Below are 23,637 nucleotides of genomic sequence, written 5' to 3'. Positions count from 1 at the left end.
AAAGTAAGCTGCTGATTTAGATTTTGATTAACGGCCAAAGTATAGATGCTGATCTACTATGGAAAGAATGTTGTAAATTTTATCTTCTTTTTAAATGTTTCATACATATACTTAAGACCTAAACAAATGTCTTACAGATGGGTGGAAGAATAAACCAATGCAGGTTTGGGGACTATTTCAAGAGATGTGGATCACTCTTCTGGAGAGCTGCATCTGAAGTCACTCGTTTTTTTCAGACACTAGTTAAGTGTAGTGTGACTGACACTAACACTGAATAGTAACCCAGAATTCTCCTCAAACTAGACTGTAGGCAGATTATATGTAATAGCAATAACTGACCAAAATAGCACAAATTGTCTATTCTCCTTAGCCTTTAATTTTCCACTCTTTACCAGTCATGCTCTGAAACAAAAACCACAGGATAAATAAAGTGTAACCTGACAAAACATCTTCTGCTCCATACAACAAAAATGAAATTCCACATAACAGCAAAGAAACTTTGCAATTAACAGTAATTCTTTGTAATGAAAGCATAGTGTGTTGAGAAAGATCAACTATAAGTCCTGCTTAAAAATGTGGTTTCTCAGATGAAAAAGGAATATACCAAAGACAATTCCTACACACATCCAAGTTTAACTGTTGTTTTGTTTGCTTCAGAAGACTCAGAACATCTTCTTTGCCTATTACCAAAAAGCACCTAGGCCACAAATCTTAATACGATGAAAATTAATGTGTAAATTTTTATGTTAAGTCACCCATCTCTTCGTTAGGCAACTTCTCATATGTAATCTACATTTCTCTCCCATCTTTGAAACTGCAGTGCAACTCTGAATCTGAAGACTGGAAATTTGAGTTACTGCCATGTTGAGTACAGACCTAATATCAAAATAATGTAATTACCAAATTCCTCCAGGACAAAGACTCCTCGCACAGTATTGCACTTTTTAATGTGATTCAGCTCTATGAAAACCTACAAAAACAGGAGGAAAAGTAACATAAAATTAGTCAGGTTTGGTTTTTTTAAACTAAAACTCAAAATTAAACAAAAACATCATCACAGCAGATACAACCTGAAGTGTTGTAGCATACACTACCAGTTCATTTACAGTTTAATATATAAATAAAGGGTGAAATAAACATTCAAAAGACAAACTTGCCACAATGCTAGAAATCAACAAATAACTTAAAAGTGCTAAGAAGCGAAGACAGCAGAAGATGAAGTACCTTCCGCTCCTTGCAGGAGGAGAAAGCATGGAAGAGAAACGAAGGAGTTAGTAACTCTGACATATCCAACATTGCTACCCCTTCAGGCACTCAAATGAGTTATTGCAAAAAGAATACCAACACACCTGAAATACAACAGAAGAGGGGGACGAGAAAAAAGCTGGCTCCCAAATTTGGCATGATTTGTAGCCTCTGATCCATCCCAGTTAGTTTCTGCCCCTCCATGCATCCTCCTCCAGCACAGAGGGCAGGTAAGGGGCACTATACTTCCCACCCTGACACTGATCCTCCTAACCTGTCTAGTAGTTAAATCTAATCCAGTGAGGAACCACTAATCTTCCTTCTCCCCGAGAGCCTTGCCGTTTAAGATTTTACTACAGTTTATGATATATAATCTGCATACTTACTCTTGGAACTGTCTCCTTTAACAGTCAGTACCAATTTTCTGCTTTAAGCAGGATGGGAGAGTTTGGACCCTTCTCTATTGTTTGCTCACTTCACATATGGTTGCTGCTAGCTGAGCAGTCACTTAGAAAACAAACCTGCTTTAAACTCATGTTTTACATAGGTGAACCCCAAAAGACAAAACAGTTGAACTACATGACTAGGTTTTTCAGTCCAGAACCAAGATGCCAAGATTGCATGAATAAACATGAGCATAAGGAGTTTGTTCAATATTCAATCCATTTCAAGATACAAAACAGTCCCTTCTTATATGCACATCTCCAAAAGAGTGAGAGTCAGTACACAGACATAAGAATCTGTAGAAAGTGCTATAAGGAATCAATTCCATATTCCAGTTTCTAATATACTTGCTTTTTCAAGGCAAGAGGAACACTAAGAGTAACATTGCCCTAACATTTAGAGTAAGCCTGCGTCCAACACCTTAGAGAGACCCTTGCAAGACTGTATTACGATAGCCTGGATTGCTACTTTCAGTGCCCATACACTTATGACACCATGATCTCAAGACCTTTTTTTAAAAATGTCACTAGAGAAACTTCATTGCCTTGGAAAGAAGGGAAAGGAAATCTCTGCAACTCTTTTGAATCCAATACTAGCAACACCCATGTAATCATAGATGATATGCTACCCAAGAAAGGCAAAGGAAGTCAACACCAGAAATTGTTGTGGTTTTTTTAAGAAACAGGCTTGACTGTATCAATAGAGATCAGTAAATGTACCATACATCTGAGAGAAGTCAGGTTGATTTTCAAGTCAAAGGGGTTTTATTTTTTTATTAGCAGAGAACTAACAAACAGACGCAGGATATTTTTTGCTCAATATAAAAAACTAAACTTCCACTTACTTAATCAGAAAATCTGAAGCTTGCTTTCTGCTTACATTCAAGCACTCAGGGAAAGGAGATTTAATCCCATCTTTCTTGTTTGCCTGTTTTCGCCCATGTTCTACGTCAGTTTAGTTGGTCAAAAAACATTTTATTTTTTGAGGAAGAGTTACAGAGTAAACAAGTCAATAACAGAACACTTTCTTTATTGCACTTAGTTTCCTTTTTCTGTAATATTTTCTGTGAAAAATTTTTGCTAGTAGTCTAAAGTACAAAGTTCAGAAAGTCAATAAAAAGGCTCAGGCGAAACATTGGTTGTTTTATCTGGTAACAGTAAAGCTGCCTAAAAGACTTGACTGCCCCAGGTGCTCATGATCTGGGTATAATGTTAAGGAATGCTGCATTTCCACAAGAGTTATGAGCGAGATGAGAATTTATTGACTGTCACAATTACAGTAAGTTATCAATTTGCCCAAATGATGGGCAATTTCTTGTTATGTTGTTTAAGGGACAGAGATGCTCTCCTCTCACTCAATCAGAAAACAAGCATAAAGGAAACAACAGTTACTTACCCTAGGGAAACTGTGGTTCTTCAAGACAGAGCATTCAGTGTGGATCCTACTGTAGATGGGCATGTGCCTGCTGCATTTTATTAAATTTCCATCTATTTTTGACACAGTTGAATTCATAATGGGGACAGAGTTACTGAGGCCCAATATTACAACATAATTTGTAGATGTAAACTCAGAATAGTCTGCCAATGCCACAGGTACACTTGATTCCTCCCTATTCTAAAGGACCTCCTCTGACCTGCTGGGCACAGATAGACTTGAACATTTTTTCTTCTTAAACTTATGTGCTCTGCCAGCATGGTGAGACAATTTGTGAACATTAAAGACAACTATCATGTGTCAATAATAGGTTGGCTCACCATGCATCTAAGACGTTTCCTGAGGAATTCACAAGGCAGTAAGAAAGTATACACACTGCAAATCAAGAGCCTTCAAAAACCGTTTCATGAAAGCAAGCACCATTCTAACACTAACGCAGTATGTTCAGTCTTCTCAGGTAGGACAGAATAGAACTCCATTTATCTTTGTGGTTTTTTTTTTAAGAAGTGGAAACCCCTCTTCCTATGTTCTAAATGAGTTATTTCTATGATGTCCAACCAAGCAGAGCAACAGAAATCCCTTCGTTTAGTAAGTTGCATTGCTGAAAAGAGTACTTGGAAAGAGGGCCAAGAGCAGGGCCTGTATATGGAGTCAGGAAAGGAAGATGAAGAGAAAGCTGTGCCTGATGAGGTCCTGTAGGCATTTGTTGATCAGTATCCCCATCCAAACTCAATAGAAACAGAAAAAGCTGTTTTCAACACAGAGAAATGGCTGTAGGATCCTAGTTTTCATCATGGTCATATACATATTCTGAAATCAACTGCCTTAGGGAGCAATTCATATAATTTATATGAAAATTGGAAAGGAGAATTCATCTAGAACAGCAGACCTTTTATTAAGACAGCAGACTGCTTGATGAATGTTAGAATAAGAATGCAAACATCATTTATCTCCACAGATTATGAAATTGGAGGGGATTTTTTTTGTATGGTACAACTAGTAGGAGTCCTTTACATAACTGCTACAGTTGTCCATTCTACACAGACCCTCAAATGGCAGACTTTTGATACCTGTCTAGACACTTCGTTTTGAGAAAGAAAACAAGGATCTATCTTAGGTCCACTAAATGGTACTGAATGCCCTTGCCACCTGGCAATCTACAAATTGTAGATCTAACAGACCAAGAATTAAACATATTGGATACATGAAGTATAATTTCCAAAACTGTACTTGTTTCAATATTCATCTTAAGTAATGTAAACTGATCTGGCTACAGCCTCATTGGAAAGGTGATGAAAAGGAGGAATAACCTTTCCAGTGGGGGAGACAGCAGGCACACTTTCTGGGTCTGACCTGCACAGACTGTCTTCCAGAAAAGATATAGTAATTTTCACCACGGAGAGCAAATTAGAACACCATTCTCTGTAAGGAAGGATATGATAAAGCTAGCACTCTAGGAGTGCTGGTGGTAGCACAGGACTTGGTATCTGTGGTACAAAGTTCAACTGGTAATGGTCCTGACAGTCGTATAATAACAATCAGTACTAGGTTTCCCTAAGGCTTCTTTCAGAATGTCATTCCAGTCTTTCAGGAAAAAAAAGGCTTTGAATTTAAGGACAAGGGTATGTTCTAGGATTTGGAGTTTTTCTTTTGGACAGATGCATGTGTGCTCAACCATGTTCTTAACACTGAGTGTCTTTGTCTTGTGAAGATGCCTGTTACACTTAAGAAACCATGATGATGATGATGTGGCTACCTTCTTATATATCTTTTCTTACTGCAAATGCATATATGCCTGGGTGTTCATTTATGAAATAGACTCATCTCCATAGACTGTTCAAGAGATGAGCACTTTGAGCTCAACATCTTTTTTGACTTCTGGCAGAAGAAGAAGGAAAAGCAAACAGAACATTCCCTGTGGTGTGTCCTTACCTTAGGACAAAGTAATTTCTATTATGTCTGTCTATAATGATATCAAACTGTTGCTTCTGAGAGCAGGGTTTAATTTTCAAAGGCTTTAGACCAGCCATTTCCAATAACTATGAAAATTCATTCTGTACTAACAGCGAGTTCCTCTTGCGGTTCTTTGTATTTCGGCATATCCAATAAAAAGTTAAAACCTATAACTAAGTCATACAGGTAGATTGTTCCATCAGAGTAGGTTTGAAATACTAGAGCAGGTCAGCTGTAGTCCAGGTTCTACCCTCGTAATAGACAGGAAGAAAACTGAAGGAGGTTCACAACTCTCCACTCCTTATACCGGCACATACGAACTCAAAGAGGCACATGGTGCTGCTGTGACCTTGGGAGAAGTATTAAAGATTCTGAGCATGTGTGTTTGAGATGCACATGCACTTCCAGTGGGATCTACACTGATGTATCCTCAAAGAAGAACAAAGCTTGTGTGGGGAGAAGAGTCTAGTCAGGAGGAAAGGAAAAAACACTCCACAGAGGACTGACAGAAGCTTTTCTTTCTCTCTCTCTCTCTCACACACACTTTCTCTCTCTCTCTCCCCCCCCCCCCAAATCAATTCTACTGTCTAGCATAGCATGCATTTAATATCATATGCAAAACAAAAAAACACAAAGCAAAATAAAAAACAAGGATCAAAGGAAGCAACAGAAACAACATCCAGAGAAAGGAAGAAGTAACAAATCTAGTTGTGTTTCCTCTATGCCCACAAGATCTGCTATTTGGAAGGAAAAAAGAATCAGTAATTTTTTCTTATGTTTGTGAATTACAGCAAGAGCCACTTTCCCATTTTATTTTCATACTAAATTTTGAAACCAGACAGATTAAATATGATGCAGAAGGTTGCCCTCTGTTCTGCAATATTCAAACACTGTATCTTTAAGGTTCGCTGCTTATGCCATCAGGATATGTTCACAGTGTGATGCATTATGGCAGTTTAGATTACTATTGATCACTTCTTCTGTCCCTTATATACTGGCTACCACTTGTTTTGTGCTTAGACAATTCAGACCACCAGAAATAAGAAGTTGAAACCTGTATCAACGTTTTTCTTCAGTTGATTATAGTTTTCCTGAGGATACTTAATTTCAGTGTATTTTTACATACACACATATATATATTTGTGTGTGTGTGTGTTTGTATGTAAATATACATATGCTTTTTTACCCCCATCACACTATCCCTTGTCCTTGTTGATACTCTGGGAAGAGGAAACACATACAGGCGTGCTGCAAAGACTGTCATGCTCACAGTCTTCTCACATATTTCCCTCATACCTGACTGTGCATAAATTTCAGGTTAATTCCTTCCAGTGTGACCTGAAGAAGACCTCCTTCACCGGTTTTCATATCCTGCACAGGGAACTCACCACCCAACTCAGGGCCTGTGACATGTTAATAAAAAAAAAAAAAAAAAGAATCAAAGAAAAACAAACAAAAATATCCAGAGAGAGAAAGAGACAGAGAAAGAACAGAAAGCAGTCAGCCAAGTCATGATATGTCAAAGGGAAATCTAAAACAATAAAAACATAATTTCCATTTGATGTGCATAGCAAGAGGACACTACTAAGAATAGTAAGCAGCATTTCAGTAGAGTCCACTCACTAATGACAACCTTCTGAGAACCACTAGACTTTTAAGTATCGTAACAAATTTCATCCTGGTTACATGAAGGGACATCGATGTCAACTCAGTCTGTATTTATTGTAGTTCATATTGCGGTTTTTTTTGTTTTAAATGCCACGTTTCATTTCTGCATGGTAAGACACTGCAATTACATTACACCGCAGACAGCATAGTCTTAAGTACAAACACATATGCAAGTACAAACTAGGCTTGCATTTGTGAGCTTGATGAATTTGTACAGTATTCAACAACGAAAATTACAACAATGACAATTTAATAGAGGACATTAATAGATGACAATCTAGGCATTTTCATCTAGTTTCTTTTACATCATTCAGTTCAGCTAGAAAATGCTTTCTTATAATGATTTTTTAAAAATTATCATTTGTGCAGAACCACTGAACTCTGGAGAATGGCTTTCAAACACATTTTTAATACTGCATTATTGCCCAATTCTTAAAATAGCTTTCAAAGACACTTTTGCCTTCTCTACCCTCAGTGAAAGTCCAGTCCTTCCTCCCCGACCTCAGATTAAATTGGACTAACGGTAGGAGGAAGAAAGTGGTGGCTCTTCCAAGCTCCAACAGATGGCTGAGGGTTGAACACTTAAGATGTTAGATTTAAACAGTCATGCTGATGCCAGTTATGAGTATAAAATGTAGATCCCTTAGATTTGGCATTAAGACACACCTAAAATAGGCCTGTACCTCAAAGCACAGCTCTCAGAGTCCTAGCATCCACTTGAAAAAAAAAGAAATGGTTGCAACAAAAATCAAACTTTCAAAAACACGAAACCACAGTGATGTTACCCTGAACCTGCAAACAGACTCCAGCAAGGTAAAAACAACCATCTTATGAAGGTATAAAATAAGGCACCTTCATGTTTGTTACCCAGGTACACACAGCACCTGCTGCTCTCTGGGGACTAAGAGAAATGGAAAATTGCCTTCCCGAGAACTCAATCTCTCAAAACTGCAAATCCACTTTTCTAGGTTTTTTGACTCAAGAGGAAAAGGAAAAGGGTGTTTGTCAAGAAAAGTTTCACCAGTATAATTATACTATCCTGTCCCAGATCATGATGCTAAACTAAGAAGAATGTCTACACTGGAGAAGTTATACTGATATAAGAACATTGGGTTAACTGCACCTTTTGACTTGCACCAGAAAAAGACTTTCCAATATAGAAAAGGTTTGTGCATGGGAAGTCTGCAGAAAGCAAAGCTGAAGTTGCATAGTCTTTTCTTAGTTATCATTTTACTGGCAGCTAGTCCTCCTTACATAGTCACTCTTCTTTATACAGGTGTTTTGGTTTTGTTTCTATTGTGAGTGAGGTATATGTAGGCAAACTAACGATAACACTAAGTCTGCTATGTACACACAGATGTACAAAGCTACCCTCAGATTTCCAAGTAAAAGAAAATTATATTCAAAGAAGTTACCAATAAAAAAATTTTGTTGATTGTAGATTAAACAACAAATGCTCCCAACAAGCAAAATCTTGTACCTGGTTTAATGCTTTGCTGTCTTGCTGCTGCTCGCTCCATACTGTCTTTTACACAGTAGTATAATTCCCGACACTAACATGTAAAAGAAGAGTAATACAATGTTATTTTTCCAAGTTACTAAGGGAAAAGAAGAGCAAGATTCTAAGATTCTACAAAAAGAACAAGCCCCATGTGGCGCATAACAACAAAAAGCCTATAAAAGTTCAATCACAGCTAATTATTAGATGGTATTTATATTTATTTTTCCAGTTGACAGAGAAACTATTTCATATAATTTCATAGCACTTGTGAAGAGTTCATGGCTTGGCACATGCTCATGAGCAATCTAACCAAGTTTACTCCATTTCCTAGTGTAGAAAAAGCCTCAAAACAATACCACAATCCCTCCCTTTCTTTCGGCTTCTAGCAATCAATGTTACTGATCATACTCTTATGATCTATATTTTTGTTATTCAGATCAATTTCCTTACAACACATTCTTCTATTCATCTTTCTTCAATTCCCCTCTCTGATATCAAATAATGTTAAGCCATAATCTCAGAGTAAAATGTAAGAGAATTTCTATCCGAAGCCCAAGATACATACAGTTAGTTTTCCAAGTAACTTCTGTAGCACACTGCTTTTGTCCTCCTTTCCTTTGTATTCACACCTGCATTATGATGACCTGGTCTATGTAAAATGAATTTTTTGAAGCCGAAATCTAATCCCTTTATATATCTCAAAGATAATAACCTTTCAATATATTACTTGCATTTACAAATCTTTACATTTTGTTTGCTGGTCATTGTGTGGGAGTTACTGGAGTTCTAAGAGTTACTGGAGTTTTCCTAGTAGGTTTAAGCTATTTCTTTACGTTTGCAATTAATCATAAGGAGAAGAAAAGGGCTTTCATATTAGTGGAGAATGTAGGCATATATGAAATAAAAACCAAACATGGGCCCATGGAGAAAAATTTTTATCTATTTTGTCAGTTTGGGTTTGCCATTAAAAATGACACAATTAACTCAATTACTAAGACATAGTTTTATTTACCTTTTTCCCCATGAATCTACCACAATATTTTTACTACCTTTATAAGCCTGCAAGATAATGCAATATTTAGTAATACTGATGTTTTCCTTCTTCTAACAAAAAAACCCAAGTAAAAGCTACACATGTAATTGCTTAAATTACATCCTGCTGTACTACTTTCTCAGGTAAATAACAAGGCATAACGCCAGCTTCAGATGTCAGTGCAGTTAAACAGCCATTGCAGTTCAGTAACCAGTGCTGGAGAGAGAATGCTATTTTTTGATTAAACGTGGAATATGACACACCAAGGATTTGTTTTTTCTTTTTAGCTTTCAGTATTATGTGTATTAAACAAGACACGTACCTTCTTTGTGTAGAACTTGTTCAGTTGTGTCTCCTGACCATTCCTCCGCCAGAGACACAGCACTTTTGTTTTGGGACAGTAAGTCATGTTGATGAGTTTCTCATACCACCAACGTTCATACACAGTTCCAATGTTGCTTCTCAGCACAATGCAATCATCACATACCTGGGAGCACAAAATATTACGTAAGATTTCCAATATTATTTATTGAATGCTACTAGTTGCATTAATATTATTCTTGTCTCTACCTCCATGAAAAATATGTCTCCTGTTGTGTCTGTCCCAGCATGTACTACAAAAGTCTGCTTCTTGATGTGACGGCTGCCGCTGGGTCTTACAGGGAGTTCCCGTCCATTCTAGAGAAAAAAAAAAATGCAATCATTAATGAACTTTGAAACCAATTTCTCCTTATCTATTGAAAAAAAGTCCATTAGGTGACACTAGAAGCATTTTCAACAAATGAAAGAAAAAAGAAGTACTTTTAACACAGCTGATTGGAGGCAACAAAACCTTAAGTGAGATACTCTAGTAAGTTTAGTTTCAACAACTGTGACTGTGAGAATTATCACAGCATACAACAACATTCATGCTGGTACCATACTCAGTATGGGATAGTGAGGTGTCTGGATTCCAGTAACATTGCAGTAAGCTGGTCTGCTTTTTTCCCCCAATTAAGATAATTTTGTGTCCTTTCTGTGCATAAAAGTAAGTTCCAAATTTAAAAATGCTTTGAAAAATTAGCTTTTAAAGGGCCTTACTTGCATCCACCCTGGTGATGGTTGTGTTAAAAGCTGGCTAGTTTTATTAACGTAACTGTTAGCCTATATTCTTAATGAGCATTACAGGACGTAAGGTTTATTATGCATGGCAGCTGATAGTGGAAACAGTTTTGTATAGAAACTGATTGCTACAAGTCTTATAATGACCTGGAAACTGATGGAAAACTAAACACTTGTTACAGTCCTAGTAAGAATAAAGGTTCCCACCCACAAAAGTGATATTAACAAAATATTAGGGTTGCATAGAACTGTGGTACTGAAATGTCATGTTTATATGTATTTGTATTGCAGTTCTGATAACTGCATAACATTATAATATTATAAACAGGGTCATACAATCACAGTCTTTATTATACACATGTGAAGGCAGTGTTTAATAATTCAATTTAATTATTTTTAATATTTTTAAATTAGTGTTACAGAGCATTTATAGAAGAATTTTCAGATAATTTTTTACATCCCACAGGTACATCACGCATCACTGCTTTACTTACCAGATTGGCAAGTTTGTCTAGAATATCATTTATTTGCTGGCTGTGCACCAATCCAATATGCGATTTTCCCATTAGACGACGCACCTTTTTCCTAATATCATTCTTATTTACCTAGGAAGCAGATATAAAGACAGTTACATACTCTTCTCTATTCACAGGCAGCAACTCCTATCTCCCAAAATCAGCATATCTTGGTTTCCATTGCTAGGACAGCAAAACAACTGATCTCCAGCTCAGTCATGCTGGGGCCTCTTTAGCCCAGCAGTACAAACAGAAGTTGCACATACTCGACTTTTCCCAGCTAGTGGGCAGGTGATACTGAGAGATCTCCTGCCTACTCTTGCAGAACAGAACAGCAATTACACTACCGTCCACTTCCAACTAGTGATATTAAAAGCCTCAGTTCTCCATGTTGCCACTTATGTGATGGGTGTCATCTGCCAGGCTAGCTTCTCCACCTCTTCCTCTGCAAAGAGTTGGTTTAGTCAACTGCAGAGCCCTCAACACAAGAAATACTAACACAAAGGCATGATACCTTTCAGAATTCTCATTCTTTCACGATCTGTTTCCTGGTCACTAGGCCAGGGCTCCAAAATTTCCAGATAGTCCTCAAACAGCAGCAGGTTCCTCCTGAAGATGGACTATAGGAAAGCTCAGAAGCAAAACATTTCTGCCCCAGGCGCCATTTCAAAAGGCTATTATGAATGCCAGCCATTGATACTAAAGGCTTCAAGACGGTACGCTCATGCTTGAGCACTGACTTCAAGCTAGATCAGACGTTCTTTTTCATCATATTGTGATTATGACCTTAGTGCTATGGAGCATACAAAGCAAACTCAACCTGCTCCTTCCTTTGGCAAGAATTCTTTGCACTTGAAAAAAACCCACTGTATTTTTCAAGAATTTTTTAGGTAAAAACTACTAGACTCTGCTATCCCAAAACAAGAAAATAAATTAAAATACCAGGGTATTGGATTTGGAGGATTATGCTTCCCTTGACAGCTCAGAAGAATTCACTTCTCTAGTAACAGAAGGCCTTCCAACTTTACAGTTTCTACTGGAAGCTGCCCTAAGAGGAGATACCTTGGTACAGTATTAAGTCTCTTAAAGCCTTCACTCTATCTGCTTGAAAAAAATCCTGTATACAAATAATGCATACTAAATTCTAGATCCACCACCTTTTATCCCAAAACTGATAATCGGGGGGGAAAGGGGGGGGGAAGTAACCACAACAATCACAAAAAAAAAACAACAACACCCCACAACCCTTTTTTTGCTCAGTTCTTCATCCCATCCTCACTCTTAAGCATCTCTGAATATGCACTAAAAGAAACAATATTTTTTTCACAACTCTCAGATCCCCTGTATTCCCTTTTCATCTATAACCTATAGTGATAGCCCAGAGTGATATCATTTTCAAAGGCATAATATCCTGTTTGCCTTCTTATCCCTTTCCCCCAGGAAACTGTTTTCTTGGGGATCTGATTATTTTCACCCCACCAAAAGACACTCTTCTCCTCTTGGACTAAGTCTATCAACATCTGTCATGAGATAGCCTTTTGAAACCAATATTATTTGCCCTCCTCTTTTGCATCCTGTGATGAAAGTAACCGCACTGGTTATTATTACTTCTACTTTAAGTATTGCAGCAATGCATGTCCTAATGGCCGAACCCCACAGTCGTCTTCTGAAATAAACTAATTCCAAATATACTCAAATCCCATCTTAAAACTTACCTTCATATTCCATTTACATCAGGAAAAATCAATACCTTCTTTCTCTCTCACCACTCCCCCCACCCACAAAAAAAATTGCATACAATAACTTCTTCCACTGGTTGGGTATCAGACTTTCTTTATCTATGGAATGATGTCTCACCTCCTCATTTAAACAGTAAAAGTTACCAAACTATCACCTGTGTACAGCTATTCTTACTGTCAAGCTGTTGCGCTGGACAGCACAGTGCATCAAATCTGTTACAGATAAAACCATGCACCTAAGCTGGTTCTAAACATGACAAAAATTTTAGAAGATTGATTTTCCAGTGACTTTGAGGGAGGATTTGGACTATCTAAGAAATTATTCAGACTAAAAGAAAGATATGGCTAGTAGCCACCTACAGCATTAAGGTACATATAAACGGCCCACTGAATGAGAAAAAAGGGTTGCTTAATAGTAATGACAAATTTCGTGTTAAGTTATTGACATGCGTATTTGCAATCTGCCCACGTTGGGAATATGCGGCTGTGAGGAAATCAGATTAGAAGATGCTCTCTACTTAATTTATAACCTATACTCTTAAAAATAAGAATGTCCTCTAAAGTTACTAGTAGAAATAGTAAATTTCTATTTTAAATAACAATGTATATGCATACCCATGGCATAGAACTGTGTAAACTCAGACAACATATCTCAAAGAATCTCCAGGTACTGAAGCAATTTTTTCATTAATATTAGGACATGTTTTATAACATTCTTTTATACTACACTGTTCTGAGCTTTGTGAACAGAGATGTATGGTTTCAAGACAACACCAACAAAATAGACTGCTTAAATCTGAGCAGTGATCTATTAAAAAGAAAAAGTAAAAAAAGTCACCTTTATCATAAGCATATAAGCAATCATATTATGCAGCAGTGTAGCTAACAAGCGGTCCTCATCATCCTCCAAACGCTTTCGATCATGTTCTCCCAGGGAAAGATACCTGCAAGAAGAGGTAGATCTGAAGCAGACTCACAGGCATTCTTCATCCAGTTCACTATTTGTAAAGCGTATGGCAAATAAAACCTCCAAAAACACTAAGCCAAATGGGCATTTTCCAGTAAAACACTGTGATCACTAATTAAACATTTCCATTAATTACTAACTAGTTGAAGTAAATAACATCTGCTCAGTGGGAAAGTTCTCAGTGGTCCACTGGGCTTATCCATTTCCTCTTTTCTGCTGTCGCAGCTCCATGACAATTACAACCGGCAGAAGAGGAACACACAACTCAGTGCAAGAGCTCCCCGCCTTTAGAGCTTAAATGTAGCTGCAAGGCAGAAGTAAACTGATGAAGGAAGCGCACAGGCACTCTCTTCTTCCAGTAAGGTAGGTAGCTTGTGGAAAAAGAAACAGTTTACAAACTAGCACCTCACAAATGTTCTTATTTTGGCTACCAGATCCCATGTTACATGATACCATGGGTGTAGGTAGTACAGCTGCAGGTGGTAGACAGAGCAGAGAATGATCAGATATTAACAGAGCTGAGGGACAAAAAAAAAAAAAAGGCAAGCAGGTAGTGAAGATTGACACCTTAGAAGTAGTCTAGCTTTAAGCTACCACGCAGATATTTCTAGAGAGTGGTTCCCTCATAGTTTTTTTGTTTGTTTCTTTTAACTACAACCTGTGAAGTAAAAACACCTATGAGTGACTTTGCATTTTGAGAAGGCTCAAAATGCAGTTTCTGAAGACATTTAATTCTTTCAGTTTTTGTCAACACACTGATATCTTCCTTTATTCCAGAATATAGTCATCTTGCCACAGAAATCTCTTGCTTTATTACTGATCTAGTCTATTCCATCTATTCATACTGTGATTATGCTTACATTACCCATTTCTCTGGAAATACCAACTTTCCACAAGAGTTAAAAAAAAAATAATATCACAACTGAAGATAGTATTTCAGTATCAGGAGATACTGGCCAGCATAGCGTCAAAAGGCTAACTTTGGAACAGTCAGGTAGAGTAACAAGGTTTACAAAGTGACAATAGCATGTTCAGCAGAATTAAAATAATTTTTTTTTTATTATTTCAGCCCCAGGTGAAACAATGAGGAGGAAAGAGGTCTACTAAAGTACTTTACCTGTCAATCATCTCCTGAGGTCCCTGGTCCATCCCCATTCCTTCTCTCTCTAACATCACAGCATCCAAAAAAGCATCTTCCCAGAACTGCATCTGGTCCCACAAAGTTGAACGCTCTTTGCCTATGCAACGTATACAAAAATAGAGCATATATTTCATTTACTCCAGTCAAATACTTAAAGATTAACTCCTGTTCCTTCCCACTCCTTGAAAATACCATAAGCCAACACACAATTAATTCATATTTAACAAAAAAAAAAAGGTTAACTTTTAAACGACAAGCAGTATCACACTGAAGAAAAGCGTAAAAGAGAAGACAAGACATATCCCTCATTCTAATTCATGGCATAATCTTTTCAAACCCCTACACAAAAGTACCTCTCATCTCTATTCTTTAAAGAGTATATCTTCTTCCATATACTGTTAACACTGCCCGAAAGAGACAGGAATATCTCACACAAACACAGATCATGGCAACACACAGAGAAGTGGAAAGGTAAGATTATTACTCATAGAGAAGGTTTCCATTGCAGCATCCTCTAACTGGTCCCAGACAGATCCTTTATCCCTACCTGCACCATTCCAAGCAGGTAGGAACGATAAATGGAAAGGATGAAAAACACAGGAAGAGAAAGCTCATGATTAACAGCAAGTCCAGATGAAATACATTTCAAAAAAGCCAATATACTCCTAATTCAAGGATACACTTGAAGGCCATTAGTATTCTGAGTTTAGTACGCCTCCGTTCAATGACTTAAGCTGAAGGATCTTTTTTCAAGATCAGTGATACATTTTAGCCTTCCATCCATAGCTAAGTAAGTTCTTTCTCTTTTTCCAACAGTTTAAAGAATTCATATTCAAGAATAGCAAGAGCCTTGGACAAACTACATTTTATGCAAACTACACCACTCACACCCATCTCCTCTTACTCTTATTCAATCTCCCCAGCAAATCTTTGGCTTTATGCCGAATGGCCTGAAGTGCCCCCCTATTCTACCAGTGTGGACAACAGCAAGTAGTTAAAAACAGTCTCTCGGAATGTAAAAATTCCAGTGTGCCCCAGACATGACTCCACCTGAACTTCAGTCTAAAAGATCCCCTCCTCGCAAAAAAAATAGTTTACCCAAAAGTCCTTCATAGAGATAGACACGTTGGTTCCCATCCTCTGGACCTCTCCCTGGAGTGCTGCCTTTGCTATCCTTCACACTCTGCTTCAGGTTGTGAGACTTTGCCTGAAAATAATACAAGAGGTGTCAGACAATTTAACTCTGCGCCCTGCAGGTCATTTCTGGCAGCCCACTGTTGTACTTAACAGATGCAGTTTGTAAGCTATGCTTCATAGAAGCTTCTCACACAAATGTTCACAAAACAAATAAATTACTCTATTCAAAGACCAAGGTAATACACTTAGAAGTCCAGAGTTAGACAAAGGAAAAACAAAGAGAGAGAGATAGAGAAACCGAAACACAGACAAAGCAAAATGCTTCCCTGAAGGAAAACAGACAAAACAAAAAATGCAAATCCCAGACTAAAGGAAAGAACAGAGTTAAACCTCTTCTGTCATCCCCCATATTTCATGCTTATGCAGTAAGTTTGCCCAAATTCTAATAGTAAATCTTTCCCACTGTTTAGGAAATAGCTGAATATCACTGTCATTCTACAGATTGTGAGGAACGGAGGAAGAAATACGCGGCCTTCTCAGGATTACATAGCAAATGAGTATTCACAAGCAGAATAAGATTACCTGAGCTTTATCTCACATTCAGACGTTACAGGTTTTTCTTTCATTTACCATTCATAAAGGTATGATGTTAAGCAAATGATTACATATCATCTGGTCTGAAGAACTGTGTGCTGGGACTATCAGCCAGCAGGAACTGTGATAACAAAGCTGGCCCATCTATTTCTCTACCACCAGGTAAACGATGGTGCGATACTTGACATTCCTCATACATCATGTACACCCATCATCTTTATTCTAAATCTATTGCAAGGGCTCTTAAAATTCCATTTAGTTTCATTAATCAAGTAGAAAAACACAGAAAACTAAGTGTTTAAAAAAAAATCTCTAACTCTTTAGCAACTGAGAAGACACTCTCTTGCAGCTAAATAAGCGGACACGGTTACATCATTTTCATGCTTTTAGAAGAAATCTGCAATGAAGCACAATGATTTTGTTTGTTGCTTAAAATTAGAAGTAGAAGCCCTGTAAAGGCTTTTACAATCTTATCAGGATTGTAAAATAATGAACACAGTGAGACCAATCTTAAGGCATTGCAAGTTGTTTTCATATTTGGCTGACACCTTGATTTAGCCAAATCGAGTATAAAATTATTTTCTTGGTAGGATGTATATTAGAGGCTACATCCAATAATCAAGGACTTTAAAAAACAAAATGAACAAGAAATGCTCTCAGATCATTTGAATTTTACTGCATACAGATCTTCCAACTGTAAAGAAGTTGGAAACTAGGAAAAATGTTTAAAAGTTATGATTACACTTCAAATAGGATTAAAGTAATGTTTCAAAGAAACAGAACAGCTGCTAAACCTACAATGGGTCATCCCTTTCCTGTATCAAACAGCTGCTCCTAAGAAACAGGGGAATCCATTCCTCTTAGTTAGGTAAGGTCGAACAATGCCGATCAATGCTCTTTTGCCTCTGAAGGGCAATTAAATGTCCATTTGGTTGAGAGAAATATTGAATGAGGGTGAATTAAATATTGCTAGAGCCTGTAACATGGTATGAGATGTGAATCTGCTATTCTCCAAGAACCACGTATTGCACAGGAAATGAAGAAAGGTACATGGATCCACACAAAGTTACATCTTTAACATTTTAATATTGTAAGTCATTGCTGATTAACCCTTAAAACAGAATCAGAGATCCTCTTCCACACATGCACACACATTGAAATGATTACTGTACCAGATTTAATTAAAAAAAAAAGAAAAGAAAAATAAAAAAGGGAAGTCTGCAATGCCCTTACAAAGATAGTGCTAGTAGCAGAGTTTGTCTCAATTTCACTGTCTGACACAGTGCCTCTGGATCCTGTCAAATTGCCACCATTTTCCACACTTGGGCCATCACCAGCGTTGCTACTCAAGTCACTGTCTGCTCCTAATGTCTCTCCGGAACTGTTACTAACCTGTGGAGAAAAATAAAGCAATTACCTTCAGCAGACAAAGACACTGCGCAGCGAAAAGCTGTAAAATGGTTCTTCCTAAGGCACAAAGTAAGAAGCAGTACAACTGAAGGCCATGTTTGCCTTTTCTCCTTCGGTAACATTATCTTTTCATCAAATCCTACTCTGCAGAAAAAGATGGAGAGAGACTCAAAAAGCCCTTCAAAAAATCACAGAACTGTTTAGGTTGGAAGGGATCTGTTAAGATCATTTATAGATGAGCCCCCCTGCTCAAGCAGTGTCAGCTAGAGTACGTTGCTGAGAACCATGTCCAGTCAGGTTTTTAAAATCTCCACAGATGGAGAATCCACAACCTCTCTGGGCAAACTGCTCCAGTGTTTGACCACCCTCAAACTAAAAAAAGTGTTTTCCTGTGTTCAGATGGAATTTCCTGTGCTTTAATTTTTGTGTTGACTGCCTCTTGTCCTGCCAGTGGGTACTACTGAGAAGAGTCTGGCTCCCTTGCCTTCATTCCCTCCCATCAGGTATTTATACCCATTGATGAGATCCCCCCTGAGCCTTCTCCTCTCCAGGCTGAAGAGTCCCAGCTCTCTCAGTCTCTCCTCTCATGAAAGATGCTCCAGTCCCTTAACCGTCTTCGTGCCCCTAAGCTGGACTCACTCCAGTAAGTCCTTATCCTTCTTGTACCGGGGAGCACAGAACTGGACATAATACTCCAGATGCAGCCTCACCGGTGCTGAGTAAAGCGGAAGGATCACCTCCCTCGTCCTGCTGACAATGCTCTTCCTAATACAGCCCAGAATACCGTTGGCCTTTTCTGCCACGAGGTTCCATTGCTGGCTCACGGTCAGCTTGTTATCCACCAGGATCCCAAGGTCCTTCCCAACAAAGCTGCTTTCCAGCTGGTCAGTCCCCAGTGTGTGCTGGAGCCTGCCTACATCCTCCCCAGATGTAGGACCTGGCATTTTCCCCTCGTTCAACTTCATAGATTCCTCTCTGCCCAGTTCTCCAGCCTGTTGAGGCCCTTCTGAATGGTGGCACAACCATTGTGTGCCATGTGACCACGGTGTGTTGGTCATTCCTCCCGGTTTTGTATCATCTGCAAACTTGCTCTGTACCATCATCCAGGTCATCAGTGACGATGTTGAACAGTATTGGCCCCAGTACTGACCCCGGGGGTACACCACTAGTGACCTGTCTCCAGCTGGACTTTGTGCCACTGATTACAACCCTCTGGGCCCAGTCGTTCACCCCATTTTCAGTCCACCTCGCTGTCCAGTTACCTAACCCATACTTGGTCAGCTTGTCTATGTTACAGGAGACAGTGTCAAAAACTTTACAGAAGTCGAGGTAAACAACGTCTGCTGCTCTCCCCTCATCCACCAAGGCAGTCACCTCATTGTAGAAGGCTATCAGGTTGGTTAAGCATGCCTACCCCTTTGGAAATCCATGATGACTAGTCCCATTCACCCTCTTGTCCTTCTCGTGTTTGGAAATATTTTCCAGGAAGAATTTCTCCATCACCTTTCCCAAGGACTGACGTGAGGCTGGCCAGCCTGTAGCTCCCCAGATCTTCCTTCTTGCCCTCTTGAAGAGTGGTATTTCCTGTCTTCCAGTCTTCAGGAACCTCTCCTAATCACCATGACTGTTCAGAGACAATTGAGAGCAGCCTCGCAATGGCATCAGCCAGCTCCCTCAGCGCTCGCGGCTGCAACCCCTCAGGAACCATGGATTTACATATATCCAGTTTGTTGAAGTGCTCCCTAGCCTGGTCATCCTCCACCAAGGGTAATTCATTCTTGTTCCAGACTTTTCCTCTGGTCTCAGGGGCCTGGGATTCCTGAAGGTGAGTTTTACTGGTAAAGACTGAGGCAAAGAATGCCCCAAATACCTGTCTTTTCCATCTGTCACCAGTTCCCTTGCCCCATTCAGCAGCAGGCCCACGTTTTCCCTAGTCCTTTCTCTTACTGCTTATGTACTTGTAGAATCCTTTCCTGTTTCCATTCGCATTCCTTGACAGATTCAACTCTGGGTCCATACTGGCTTTCCTAACCCTATCACTGCAAGATGAGACAGCAAATGTATACTTCTCCATCACCTGCCCCTGCTTCCACCTCTTGTATAGTTCCTTTTTATGTCCGAGTTCAGTTAGGAGCTCTTTGCTCATCCATGCAGGCCTCCTGCTGCTTTTGCTTGGTTTCCTACTTGTCGGAATGGACCTTTCTTGAGCTTGGAGGAGGACATACTTGAATATCAACCAGCTCTTCTGGTTAATACTGCCCTCTTCTCTCTGGGGCAGTATCCCATAGAATACAATTTCTGGGTCCATTAGAGAAAGACAATGGGAGTATTATTCTTGTTACAGGCTGGGAAAAGATCATGGAAAGCCAGATATTCGCAGGTATGCAGCAGTTTAGAGAGAAGAAAAACCAACAACAACAACAAAAAGGAAAGTTCCTTGGGTTTTGTCCCTGGATATGCCATATCAGATAACATGTGGTAGGGAGAAGGCTCATTCTTTTTTTACTGAATGCATTCTTGCCACCTCTTCCCTCTAGGCCCTATAGTTGATCAGAAAGCAAGCAGACATATTTTTATATGATTCAAGTGCTTTACGATAATATATCAGAAAGTTTGTTCTTGTTTTTAATGCATCAATCTGCCTTTTTTGCTCTCAGGTTACATTTTTAAACTTCTGTTCTTTATAGATGGTTTATACACAACTAAGGCATATTTATAAAACTATTGCAATCCACCAGTTCCATAAATACACCAATATGTAGGAATATATGTAACAGCAATGAGGACCATATATGAAAGATGAAATCTGCTAATAAAGCACTATGTATGTTCTGTCAGACACATATGCTTGCCACCCACTCCAGAGGCTCCAGAGGCTCTGGAAAGAGAACTCAGACATACATTATGCATGCATGACAGTATGCAGCTAGAGCAGACAAAATGTAGGCACGAAATGCCTTCCCCCACTTTAGCAAGCCGTGAATCACATCAAGATTTCACTTTGGGCATATCCTACCACTGTGCTAACTTCAGAATCCTGGCTTGTACTTCGGACCATAACTGCTGGTCCTCCGCTGGGAATAGAGTCGAAATCACTCTTCTGCAATCAAAACATATAAAGGACAGGAAGAAAAATCACATTAGTTTTTATCATAAGGAGACGACATCAGTTCCCATTCCTTTGGGGTCTTGAACCACACACCTTATGCTTCCTTGGTTTATTTAGCCAAATAGAAACTACTGCCTGCATGTCAAAAAGATCATGGGGTCATACAATTGAGGAGTTCACAAAGATCAGTCCCCTACAGGAAGGAGGGAAGAAATTTTACTGAATGAGCCTTTCAAGAATGCTCAAACCCTAAAGGTCTTCCCACAATTAAGTAGTGAATAGAAGAATCCTCTCTCTTACCACATAAAGAAAGCAAGCATAGGAGCCACTGACCTGAGAACCTGAGGCCAAACTGAGGCCACTGTCTGCACTGATTTGGGATTTTTTCTCATCCGTTTCTCCCAAATCAAAGTGTTTCACACCTTCTGGCCCTGAACAAAGGAAAAAGTAAATCATTACTGTACCAAGAAAAAACAGTATGGCAGAAAGCAGATGACAGACTGAAAGCCGGAACAGTACCAAGAAAACAGATTTGCTTTCTCATTCCTTTGATTTTTTTTTATCCCTTGGTACTGTAAACAACAAGGCCAGCAGGACACATCTAGCATTCTTCAATGTTTCTTCAAACGTTTGAATTTGAAATACTCCAAAGTATTTGGACACTCCAGTAGTCCAGAAGTGACTATTACTAAACAGTACCTTTGTTAGCCATTCAAGAAAGAAAAGAGGACAGACAAAGTCAAATAGCTTCCAGTTACAATAACACATGCAGAGCAGTTGCCATTCAACTCTAGGAAGCCACGTCCTTTATTCTGGGTAAAATAAAGGATATCTATTTACTTAAAGTGAGAATCCTTTTTTGAACAGCTAATTTGCTCAAAGTCTTGGACTGAGTTTGTTAGGTTGCCCGCAGCAACTGTCTAGGCAAAAATCAGGCAACACATGACAAGAACATAAACAGCGACAATTGGTGTTACGCCAGTAAGAATTTCAAGGAAGAAGCTTGTATGATGCTGTACTTCACAATGTTCCCCAATTACATTAACAAATGGCTCTCCAGAGTTGGCAATCACATAGGTCAGTAGTGAGAGAGGGAATCAGCAAGCCTTAAGTCATGCATTCATTAACCCGCCAATCCGAAAACAAAAAAGGGGGAAAAAAAGATAAAGAACTTTATGTTCAATTTCCCATGCAGTTCTAGAATCATATCATCTATCGTCCTCTGATGGGATGGCAGGAGGAAAAGAGAATGATGGAGAGGTAGAGCCTGAAAAGAAATTTGGATAAGCACTGAACAAGGTAAATAACGAGGCAAGAAAAGAATGTGTTATAGACTGTACACAGAATGTCACTACTCTCAGAAAGGGGAAGAGACTGAATGCAACACTTCTGCCATATCCATATCTGCCAACTATTCAGTAACAGGAAGACATGATCAGCAGCTGGAATATTTGTATTATATACCCATGACTATATCCAGTATCTCTAAGCAAACAACGCCACTATCTCTTATAACCACTGATCACAACAACCTGGGAATTATGAACATGTTTGTATTCTATGTAATATTAGAGAGGGTAAGACAGCGAAAAGGAAAGAAAAAGGGAAGGGAGGAGAGAGAGAGAGAAGGATAATATACAAAGATTTGTGGGAGTGAGTTTGAGATGGTATGTAAACTCATGAATAGCAAAGCCATAAGCGGGCTGTGCAGACCATATACTAGCTTACTACTCAAACACCAATTCTCCATGCGAAGTGTTTTACAGAAACTGTTCTTCATTTGTTATAGTATTCTGCCTCTAAATCCATATGCCTTAGTTACTGTAAATCAGATCATCAAAGATTCTAACAAAGAGAAAGTATAAACAAAATTTACAAAAAAGAAAAATAACTAAAAATATCCTTTCTAAGAATTTGGAATCTTATTTTCCACTGAAATATACACTGCTCACCTCTAGAGGTCTATTTCCACTCATTCAAATGGCCACCATTTCTAGTTCTGAGTAACGATGCAGCAAAAAGTTTTATATCTCATTACTACAGCAAGAATACTAAACTTCAGCTGTGTGTTTTAAGCAATTTAAGAGTTCCCTGTCCCAACAGATAATTCAGATATATTTCTGGCAATCTGACTTTTAAAGCAAGTGAAACAGACTGAAGCAGTTCAGGTATTTCACAGCTGTGGGCAATACCGGTAACTGAGTTTAAGGAGGGCAATAACCACAATCATGTTGTTGTCACTGTCAATTTACAGGCACTTACAAACCTCCCCTTCCCTTCTTTATGGAGTTGGATGTCTAATACACATAAATGACTAAAACCTCAATTTATCCCTCCCAATGTGGGCACCTACCCGAAAGGCCCGGTTTGGGAGAGCGGGTGTGTGCACGTGCTATGTGTCTGCCTCACACACACGCCTACCTCAGCAGAAAGCAATCCAGATCTTAAATGTAGTAAGCTGTACTGCAGAGGTGCCCCATTTGCCCCATTCTCTCTGAACTAACTCCAGATGCTCGCTCATACTTAACTGAAGTACTTAACTGAGGAGCCTAAAACTAATGTAGCAAATCCAGGCCTGCTCAGAATGTCAGGAATTTTCACCCATTCATCTCAGCTATTAATCCTCCCCAACCTTCAGTCTGTAAA

General features: G+C 38.8%; 1 protein-coding gene across 10 annotated transcripts in view; it reads right to left on the bottom strand.

The window, feature by feature from the left end:
* MADD (MAP kinase activating death domain) overlaps nt 1-23,637 on the bottom strand; it is a 62,285-nt gene that overhangs the window by 7,326 nt on the left and 31,322 nt on the right. For 4 of the 10 annotated variants that reach the window (XM_075152272.1, XM_075152271.1, XM_075152273.1 and 1 more), the window contains 12 exons: nt 21,325-21,422; nt 20,899-20,982; nt 17,706-17,864; nt 15,840-15,948; nt 14,718-14,838; nt 13,472-13,577; nt 10,874-10,984; nt 9,849-9,956; nt 9,601-9,765; nt 8,225-8,297; nt 6,373-6,479; nt 901-970 (listed from right to left, as the gene is read on the bottom strand). In XM_075152272.1, the coding sequence (XP_075008373.1) occupies nt 901-970; nt 6,373-6,479; nt 8,225-8,297; nt 9,601-9,765; nt 9,849-9,956; nt 10,874-10,984; nt 13,472-13,577; nt 14,718-14,838; nt 15,840-15,948; nt 17,706-17,864; nt 20,899-20,982; nt 21,325-21,422 (1,311 nt within the window). Of the gene's footprint in view, nt 1-900; nt 971-6,372; nt 6,480-8,224; nt 8,298-9,600; nt 9,766-9,848; nt 9,957-10,873; nt 10,985-13,471; nt 13,578-14,717; nt 14,839-15,225; nt 15,289-15,839; nt 15,949-17,705; nt 17,865-20,898; nt 20,983-21,324; nt 21,423-23,637 lie in introns of all 10 variants that reach the window. The other 6 variants (XM_075152265.1, XM_075152266.1, XM_075152267.1 and 3 more) reach the window with 3 other exon arrangements.

The sequence above is a fragment of the Calonectris borealis genome, chromosome 5 (genome assembly GCF_964195595.1).
Source record: "Calonectris borealis chromosome 5, bCalBor7.hap1.2, whole genome shotgun sequence".
Lineage (NCBI taxonomy): Eukaryota > Metazoa > Chordata > Aves > Procellariiformes > Procellariidae > Calonectris > Calonectris borealis.
The sequence above is the reverse complement of the archived record's forward strand: the minus strand, read 5'-3'. Positions and strand labels throughout refer to the sequence as shown.